The sequence below is a fragment of the Penaeus japonicus genome, unplaced genomic scaffold (genome assembly GCF_977035675.1).
Source record: "Penaeus japonicus unplaced genomic scaffold, GWHDUDI00000001_assembly GWHDUDI00000018, whole genome shotgun sequence".
Taxonomy (NCBI): domain Eukaryota; kingdom Metazoa; phylum Arthropoda; class Malacostraca; order Decapoda; family Penaeidae; genus Penaeus; species Penaeus japonicus.
Genome location: NW_028234420.1, coordinates 38,057,700 through 38,067,699, shown reverse-complemented (window position 1 = coordinate 38,067,699; position 10,000 = coordinate 38,057,700). Strand labels below are relative to the sequence as shown.

The following is a 10,000-nucleotide window of genomic DNA, read 5'->3' as shown; positions in this document are numbered from 1 at the left end:
ACACTCTAAATAAGTCACAAACTTCAGATTTCCGAGGTTGTCACAACTGGTGTCCTATTCTTGTCTTGGTACGGAGAAAAGATAAAGCTCACGTCAAAGGGAGAACCAACACAGTGCTGGACCGAGAATCAGCTGTGTACCAAGGCTGCCGATGCCTTCGTAGAAGGTGTCGTACGATAGACTGAACTTATAATAAATTAAATATTGTTTTGTCTGTATCAGAATAATAAATGGATTATATCCGAGATCACATATATACTTTTTTTTACGATGAGTGTTTTGTTAATACATCGCTGTCACTTGATTTGTACGTTGGCAGCGCGGTGAAAAGAAGCTTCCATGAAACTTCCGTGAAAAATCTCAGGGAAATTTATTGCATCAATGACAACTAGTTTGGTGAAGCTGACCAAGAAAGTTAAAGGAACACGTATTATTCTTGTTATACGTTAAGAAAAAAATTACTTGAATTATTTCTCAGAATCCACTGCCTCACAAACGAGTTTCAAGTTTTATCGTACATTGCCGCAAGGCTTCCTCTCCATAAAAAAAATTCTAGACTAATCCGTCCCTCTATTGATGTATACATACATACATGCATACATACATATATACACACATGCATATATATATATATATATATATATATATATATATATACATACATACATATATATATGTATATATATATACATACATATATATAAAACATGAAATACCCTAATCGAATCTTATCATTAATTATTGTCCCACTATTTTCTAGAGTTGCAAATTGAGAAATATGTCATGAAAGATAAAGCATATTCATTATTGTCTTGTGCATTACTGCAAGTGTAACAGGACTGGGTATTTTGTGTATCGTTGCTTCCATTAAATGTATGTATTCCCTCATCTCTCTCTCAAGGCTCTCCGTGGCCATGCATGGATTTTCATAGAAAACGAGTGCACTGTAAGAGAAAACGGTAATGGGAGCACTAACTATAGTATTAATTGAAATTATTTATTAAGGTAAATATCTATAATTAAGCATCTGTTTACAATATTTTGACACATAATTTACAATCAATATCTACCTCAGTGGAAGCTCACTTCAACAATAGACATTTTACTTACCTTGTTTTTAGGAGTTATTACAGTTTCATTTGAAAGGAAACTTGTTGGATCTCTTTTGAAATGCCTAATTGAAAATGCAAGAACTGCATATAAACTTTAAAAAATAAAGAACCTACAGGTGGAGTTGTTTTAGTTTTAACAAATAACAGCCAAAAGCACTCGTGCAGCTAATAATCCAACGCTAAAAAGTACCAAAGTCAAATATCCTCAGAGAGAGAGAGAGAGACAGAGAGAGAGAGAGAGACAGAGAGAGAGAGAGAGAGAGAGAGAGAGAGAGAGAGAGAGAGAGAGAGAGAGAGAGGAGAGAGAGAGAGAGAGAGAGAGAGAGAGAGAGAGAGAGAGAGGAGAGAGAGAGAGAGAGAGAGAGAGAGAGAGAGAGAGAGAGAGAGAGAGAGAGAGAGAGAGAGAGAGAGAGAGAGAGAGAGAGAGAGAGAGAGAGAGAGAGAGAGAGAGAGAGAGAGATGAAAGAGGGAGATAAGAGAGAACTGATGAAATTAAAGAGGCTGATAAAAGAGAAGAGAGACAGTATTTTTACTTTCTATTTGATAGTAAACGTAAATTCATCAAAGTTAGCGAATTCTGCTAGGTAGATAGCAGAACCTTATATCAGACATTTTTATTTTAGGAAATAGCTATAATGCGTTTACTTCTTGTTTACTTCTTGTTCTTCAAGAATGTATAGTGAGATAATGTGCTATAAAATAGTTATATTCACATCACAATAAAAGGTAAATAAAGTATAAAAAATACGATAATTATTTGATGCGCAAAGATATTTCATGTGAATAAATGAATATATAAAATCATAAAAGTTAATAGACATATAAAAGCTAATCAAATATGCAACTCTCAGTTACACAACCCTTTCTATTTATTAATACAATATCTGCTAAACGAGCGCTAACTTTTGTCCTGGCCGCGGCGCAGCAGTGCTCGAGATTCTCCCAGATCAGCAACATGGCGGCCGCAGCAGCAAGCAAATCCGTTGGATTTCTCGGTAAGATACGGCGAATTGATGTCTTTTTTTGTTTTCGGTAGCCATTTCATTACTTTTACATGGCCGAGAGGAAGACAATAGAGAATGGGGGGAGTCTGATTGAGGAATTAGGACTTTTTTAAAGTAATGAACCGGGGTCTGTGTTTACGCAATCCGGCGCATCCGATCAGCTGATTTCATCTGTGACCCATTTCGGGTTATTTTTATAGTCTGTTGGTTATATTCGGACTTATTTAACCAGCACTGCTTACTGCCTTCAAGTGATAGTGTGTTTTCTAGCATTATTTTGTAAATACTAAGGGTAATAGAGAATGTAGATAGGCTAATCGCAGTACGGAGCCCAAGTGGATATTATATTTACCTTATTTTTTATCTTTACGATAATGCTGAATGGTTTTAATTGCAGCTACTAATGGATAGACTCCTTCACAGGATAAGTAAATTAAAATTCTGATTAGGAATTATATACCATACATTAAACCCAAGTATGCCACGACTAGATATTTACCATACATTTTACATTTATTTTTTGCTATTCACATAAAGTTTTCTACGTTTAATAGCAATCTTGATAAGTAAATGCAGTACTGTGTTAACCATTGTAAATATGTAGAATACTGCTGTTACTAAATACCACAAACGTGATACCGAAGTATTTCTCTTGCCTGCTACTACTTGTATGGTGGATATAGCCTGCAATTTCCCCGTATATCCCATAATCTGGTAGGGGCGGGCATGAAGTAGATTATGGACCTTGTAATATATGAATGAATTGCATTGATATATGGCACAAATGTATGTTAGCTCCACCATGTAACTGTCTTCCATAAGATAAAATGGTTTAAATTGTGGTTTCTTTACTATTTACTCACTGGTGTGTTGGACAGTGTGTGCAACATTTTTATTGGTTCTAGTCACGGTGTAGTAGTTATGAGATTCCCAGAATACCAATAAACAATGTAACCTTACCTAGTTCTGAGTTTCGTCCTAGCCCAGGATCTCAGGGTACCTTTCATTGGCTGTCATCTGTTTTACGATAGATGGCTCATTTCCAAAAAGTTCACAGCTAAAACTATAGTTAAGTCTTTTGTTGTCAGTGCAGGATGAAGGTCAAAGACTATGAGGCTGGAACCAAGATTCCTTCCCGTCTAGTAAATAACTTACAACATCAAATTTGGCACAACTTCTGCAACTGCTAAACCCTGCCACTAACCCTGGAAGCTGTTACTAAAGCCACTCATAAAGTACATTATAAAAGTAGGTCACTATTACCAGCTTAAATCCACTGATTTGTCTATATTTAATGTTATTTTTCTGTGCAAACCTTTAAATTTTGAGTTAAATTCATCTAAAACAAGCCAGTACCAAGTGCACAGTGAGTGTGGTTGCTTCTGCTGTCCAGTACAGCAATACACTATTACTTATTTATGATGCGACAATCATCTCTAAACTGAAGCACTAAATCATAAGCAACATGAAACCATCCTTGCTCATGACTGGCCTGTCATTTGAAGGGTAGGTTTCATGTAGTTTTAAAGATGAATTGAAACCCTAAGAATAATGTTTTCCAATAGATAGTTCATCTTAAAATAAGTGCACATCAGGAAATATAAAAACACATTAGTTGATTGTTCATTAGAGAAGGATAATAACACTATTAGGCCCTGAAATTAATTTGCTGAGACTCAAGGCAATTCTATAGTTACTTAACAATACACCTGTAATAATTCAAGCAATCCTGTGGCCTCTGCACCATTGGCATTAAGTCGAGTTCAACAAATCACTACACATATTTTTGCAAGTCGGCAAGCTTATGGACCATGCAAATTTATCATCAAATAGGAAACCAGTCCAAGCTCTTACCTTGCCAGAATTCATGTGGTGGGGCTTTGTTGGTCTTTGAAGTTCCAGTGGTGCTGAGACCCCTTTGAACAGAGGAAGTCAGCTTCATGAGGATGCGGTATCAGATTCAAGAGGGATGTGGTATTGGATTTAAGAATTACCTTTTTAATACTTTACCCAATGAGGACATTAGGGGTCATTTTGAAATTAGAGGGTGGGTGTGGCCCAATACGCAAAGGGAAGGAGACAGACTTTGTTAAAGCAAATAGTGCACCCTGGACCAACAGTGCCTTGGAACCAGGACTCCAGAGAGAACACTAAAGGACCAATTGGCCATCTGTTGATTTAAAATAGAATAATGATTATTGGAAATTCTGGTCCTCTATAAACCCAAGACAACTTGCCAGTGTAGAGCAGATCAGCTCCCACAGACAGTGAATTTAGGAAATAGAACACATTTTCAAGTTGGCAGTAACCAAAGATTTTGGAAATTGTTAACATTTGGGCTGCCTCCATTGATTGCCATAGTCTCCTCACCTTCGATGCTCTGGCAAAGGTCAACAAAATTCTGCTATATATTCTGGCGAGATAGATATGTGGTTACTTATATCTCAAAAGGATGAGGTAACATAGGGTATCCTCACCCCAATCTTAGTCCCTCATTGGGCCCACAAATCTTTTACAAAACCTTACAGCTATAGAAGTTGAGCTGAAAGGGAGGTCTTACTATTCCTATTCTGTCAGAACAGACTGCTGTATCAGCTCCTTTAATACCTGATTGCCCTGTTATATACTTTTGCCATTTGGTTTTAAAAGTGAGTGTCATTCCAGGGTAATTGTCCTAATTTTAATTGTATAAAGATCCAGAAAAAAAAATCCATAAAAGTGATCTGAACTGGCACTCACTGCTGTATAAATTAATCAGCAGTGAAGGATTTTGTTGTAAACAATTCATATGGAAGGTAAACAGGATGGCCTATCTTAGAAGGATTAAACAATATATATTATTTTTACCAATTTCTGCATAGTTCTATTGTATATAATTACTGTGTCTTAATTATTCATTCAGTTCTTTGAAATGCAAAGAAATATGTTGAGAAGAGTTTTCCCACAGCTGTAAATATGGAATAAGGATATCTGGTTTTGATGAACTTAGAAGGTAGTTTTGGCCCAATATTTCCATGACAGAAGACTGTATTTGTAAAGTCTCCTTCGGCCAACAACACCTTTGAGCTGGCACTTTGGATTAGAGTTGACCATAAATCCTCTGAATATGTATTCAATGACATTTTTTTTGTTAATGATAAAAAAAGCTATAAATTTATTAAACAGCAAAAGCTGCAGTCAGGGTCAGGTAATGGCCAGTAAACTTAGGGATATACATTGACTGGTTCCTCGTTCGACAGTGTGTTACAACAATGTCAGAAGTAAAATGTCTTATATTTCATCACTCTATTGATACAATGTACCTTCTACTCCATGTACTTCCAAATCTGAAATTTTAAAAGCTGATATATATGTAATCTCAGAAATTGCCTGTGAATCCTGGCCCTTCCCCCCTCCAGCAAGATAAACCCAATTTATTTCCCTTATATTAAGTACTAATATCTGAGATCACATGACTATGTATAAGTACAATTTCTACAGTTTACAGTACTCAGTACTCTACTGTAACATACTGAATATCAAGAGTATATATTGAATTAGCCTGGATACTGTACTCTTTTATGATTTTGTATTATGCTCTAGCGATAGATTGCTGGGTAAAGTTGGGGCTTTTAACAGAACACTTGCAAATTACTGTAGTTTTTTATATAAATGAACATAAATTAAATTATTAATAAATGCTTTTGATATAATCTTGGTGTATATATACATTTATTCAAAGGCTACTTCTTATTTCAGGCCAGCTGAGCAACTCTATGAAGAGATTTGTTTTCCGCATGTCTGGCTATAACCAATATGGTAAGTAATGTTGATAAGAATTTTAGTTATGCAAGTTTCATTTAGGAAAGACAGTGCTTAAAAAGAGATGGTCATGCTCACCACCAAGCCTGCAAGCCTTTTTTAAGATGGGTGAGAAGCTAAACACATTCGAATATAAATTATCTGATGATTACTACATCATTAATGCGGATGAAAAAGGCATAATGTAATATTTTTCACTGTAGAGGTGTTTTTCACTTTCATTGTTTTTTCTCCCACAAGCACTGGAAATGTAAAAATGAAATATTGATTCACTTTATCTAGTAATATTGTTTTTGACTTTCATTTTAAATGTAGATTCTGAAATTCATGGCCGCAATTCTGACTTTGTGGCCTTTAGGTAGGGAGAAGGCAGTTGATAAACCTTGTTCCTTCACAGGACTGTTCCATGATGACTGTTTGTATGAAAATGATGATGTGAAGGAAGCTCTGCGTCGCCTACCTCAGAACCTCAAGGATGATCGCCACTATAGGATGCACAGAGCTATCCATCTGTCTATGACCAAGACTGTCTTGCCTAAGGATGAATGGTTCTCATATGAGGATGTAAGACTATTTCATCTTTAAGACTTGGTTGTAAATATTTTGTTTGGATTTATTGCAGTATTCATTCGTATTACTTGATTTAACGTAGTATTTCTCAGACATAGTCAAAAGCACTTCTAACTGGATGCTTTTGTTTCCTGTGGTTAAGCTTTGTGTGTTAATTTCAGTAAGAATTTGGATATATTTGATTTTGTTTTAACATTTTTTCATGGACAAGTTAACACCAGAAATATATAGTAGAGAACAATTGACTTTTTTTCTAAAACCTCAAAGGTAAAGATCTAAAATATTAGAAGAGACCTTTGTTTTGATTTGAATATTTTATAACAAATTGACTTCTCCCCAGGATCACAGCAAGGGACGTTATCTTCAGCCTTACCTCCAGGAAGTAATTAGGGAAAGAAAGGAACGTGAGGAGTGGAACAAGAAGTAAATTTGCAACATCTTTACCGAGTTTTGGTTCATTAACCACAATTAGAGCATCCCAAGAAGTACCATCTTTATTGCCTATTTGTAACATATGTACATTTATTTTTTAATTTATGGATAGTAGGATGGAATACAGTTAATGTATAAAGGTTGAAATATATACAACAACTACTAACAGGTTTTGCCTTACCTTGATTGACAGTTTATTAAAATTATGTACACCACCACATCTAAATTATATTTATTTTCGGTCACAGATCCAGGTATCTCTAATTTATAAAGAGGACACATGACTGTAGTCTTCAAAATGGCAAAAAATATGTAGAATGCTCTCTTAGAATTAATGTTATTGATTGTTAAATGGTAAAGATAATAAAGAAAAAATTTATGACCAAAGCATCATTATTATTTTTCTCTTCAAAATATGTAATAAGTATCCAGTTAGACTCAGTCATTGTTATTTGCATGCTATATGCTATATTGAAGAAGAAATTGAATTATGAAGAAATTTTGGTATTATATGATAACTTTAATCAGATAGTAAATTTAATCTGATAATAGTTTTGATGGCATTTGCCCCCAAAGGTAAGAGTTCAGGAAACTTTTATCATGTCGGCATACACACTGCCTTTCTTTAGACCTGTCATTTCACTCTCTTATCTCTGGTTTCCTTTCATAGTAATCAATTCCTTTGCTCTATCTCATTTATTCATTCATTTATTCACACACACTCTCTCCCTTCCATTCCCTTCTCTGTCTGTCTGTCGCATAAAATGTATGCATAAAAAGATTCAGTTTAGAGAGATAGATCATCTGAATTTTCTGACTTGGACGGACTGATTGCACTCTAAACTTGCTCTGCTACACCTCAGCCTCTTCTACTGTTACTCCATTGACATCTAAATCAATAATTTTTGTCCAAAAAATCAGGTGAGCTGTTGAAATATCAATGGATAGTGTCAGAAATGAAAGTAAGATCAAATAGGGTTGGGCATCATTTTTCCTGCAAATTTACAGTAAACCTTAATTTACTCTCAAATCTATAAAAATAGGTCTGTTTATCATTTTCCTTTTATATGCAATAGGAGATTATATCTATAAGGTTCTGATTGCATAAAATTTAGAATCAATATACCCAACAGTTATTGTATCTCATTATAACTACATTTCTGCAAAGTAATAGGCTTGTATAATCCTTGATGGCAAATGGAATACTTACTTACAAAGGAGTATTCAAATGACTGAAATTGTTTACCCACACAGGATATAGCCTGCTTACAGCTAATAATCAATTCACATCTACAGGTGTGCAAATTCTTTTAGTTTGTAGCCAGCAAGCAAGTTAAATGTCAAATGAACTGTACTTACTTTTGATTGCTGTTATCCTGTCTTCGTCCCATCTCAATATCCTGCCAGTATAAAGGTATACTGGCAGGATATACAAAACCTTTTACTCAAAACATTGAACTGTGGATAAGAATGGATTTCTATCGTTCTTGTGCAATAAGTAGGGGGTAATAAAAAGTCATAATTTGAGCTGTCAGTTGTATGTGCCACTCAGAGTTATGGTCACAAGGATAACTTTTATGTATTTTCTTAAGCAGGGAGCAGAGCTGGCAAATGAAACATACAACCCATGAATGAGCAAACACTTCAAAATCAAGCCATGTTCATTGACTAAAATTTCAAGAGACTGTCTATGGCAGAAAAAAACAATGTATTGTGGTTATACCTTTGTCATTGTATCAAACATAGGTGAGTGTATTATCATCTACACATGCTTTAATTGAATATTATTGTCTGTAGTTTCTCCATACCTCAACAACAAAGGTATTTTATTGCACTTAATAACAACCTCAGTCATGTTTGCCCTTAATTGCTGAGTGACTCAGTCCCTTTGTCACTTTATTTTTAATGTAGAAATATGCAGTGATAGCTTGAAAGTAGTTGTTTTACATTAGCTTATTCAAATGTAATATTCTTAATGGAGAGAGGGGCTTCATGCTCACAATCATGGTCTCTCCTACTTTTGTGCCCCAGTCAGGTATTTCATTTCCGAGCTGACAGAAAATTTGGTGGCACAGAACATATAAAACATTTTTTTGTTGTTGTAAGTTTAGCTTTTTCATTACAATACAGAAAAATATAGACATACAGTATTTAAGTAAAGTTAATGCAGACATTACACTTCTCCACAATTTAGTATTATAATCAGCATGTATTACAATGCTAAAACAAGAAAAAAAACATGGTCACATTAATAGGGAATATTCTAATTTCATGAAACGTGCTTATACTACATAAATACTTACATAATCAGAGTTTCCTTGTGAATGCCCCCCTCCCCCTCCCCCACTTGAATTGTGAGAGGTGTGGGGATTGTGACCACACTACTCGGGGAAGGATAATGAAAAGGGGTAAATGTGTTGAATTGTTATTATTTCCTTTTTCTTTTACATATTAACATCAAACATAAAAATGATCGAAAGTATGAATATGAATTCTAAAAATCTACGCCAGATATGATGCGCTTAATGACGCTGACTTCGACTTCGATCAGTTTTCTAGCATCTTACTGCTGGAAGATCACTCGTGATTTTTATTATGTCATGTGTAAAATCTCATCCATAAAAAATAATAATACTGATGGAGAGACATTATTAGATTAGATATCAATACATAATGTTGTGATCGGAAAGTTTCACAACTAATATCATTTATTTAAATATGGCAATAACCAAGGTTACGTATGAGCTATGTCAATATTAGCTAAGGACGCCCTTGTGCGCTAACCGGCAAACAGTGTCTGCCTGACTTCCCTGACTTGCTGGATTCGGTGAGAAACGCGAATATTCGAGTTGTTGCATCGGTGAAAGTTGTTTTACCATGCCAATGCAATGCAATGCATGATCTGTATGTGTGACTTAATATGTGTTATCGCGTTTGTATGTCGTTTTAGGGTAAGGCACGTGCGTTCATGGGTGCTTGAGTACGCGTGGGGGGGGTATGTACGTGTGCGTGTGCGCGTTCGTGCCTGTGTGTGTGTGTGCGTGAGAAAGAGAGTGAGAGTGAATGAGTATGATATAAGTG

General features: G+C 35.2%; 2 protein-coding genes across 2 annotated transcripts in view; one reads left to right on the top strand and one right to left on the bottom strand.

The window, feature by feature from the left end:
• Lipt1 (Lipoyltransferase 1) overlaps nucleotides 1–153 on the bottom strand; it is a 23,067-nt gene extending 22,914 nt beyond the window's left edge. Inside the window, exon 1 of the mRNA XM_043016538.2 lies at nucleotides 1–153. This exon is cut by the window's left edge and continues 960 nt beyond it. The gene's annotated coding sequence lies outside the window, so the exon portion shown is untranslated.
• A 1,854-nt stretch (nucleotides 154–2,007) lies between these two features.
• On the top strand, nucleotides 2,008–7,306 carry LOC122253454 (cytochrome b-c1 complex subunit 7). Its single transcript, XM_043016541.2, has 4 exons — nucleotides 2,008–2,107; nucleotides 5,855–5,914; nucleotides 6,315–6,481; nucleotides 6,828–7,306. The coding sequence occupies exons 1-4, from the start codon at nucleotides 2,068–2,070 to the stop codon at nucleotides 6,912–6,914; spliced, it is 354 nt and encodes a 117-aa protein (XP_042872475.1). The 5' UTR covers nucleotides 2,008–2,067; the 3' UTR covers nucleotides 6,915–7,306.
• The last annotated feature ends 2,694 nt before the right edge of the window (nucleotides 7,307–10,000 follow it).

Excerpts from the sequence above, each read along its gene's own strand:
- LOC122253454 (XM_043016541.2), top strand. The coding sequence starts at position 2,068 with ATGGCGGCCGCAGCAGCAAGCAAATCCGTTGGATTTCTCG. Across the intron at positions 2,108-5,854 it reads CAAATCCGTTGGATTTCTCG|GCCAGCTGAGCAACTCTATG; the intron begins GTAAGATACGGC and ends TTCTTATTTCAG. Across the intron at positions 6,482-6,827 it reads AATGGTTCTCATATGAGGAT|GATCACAGCAAGGGACGTTA; the intron begins GTAAGACTATTT and ends ACTTCTCCCCAG.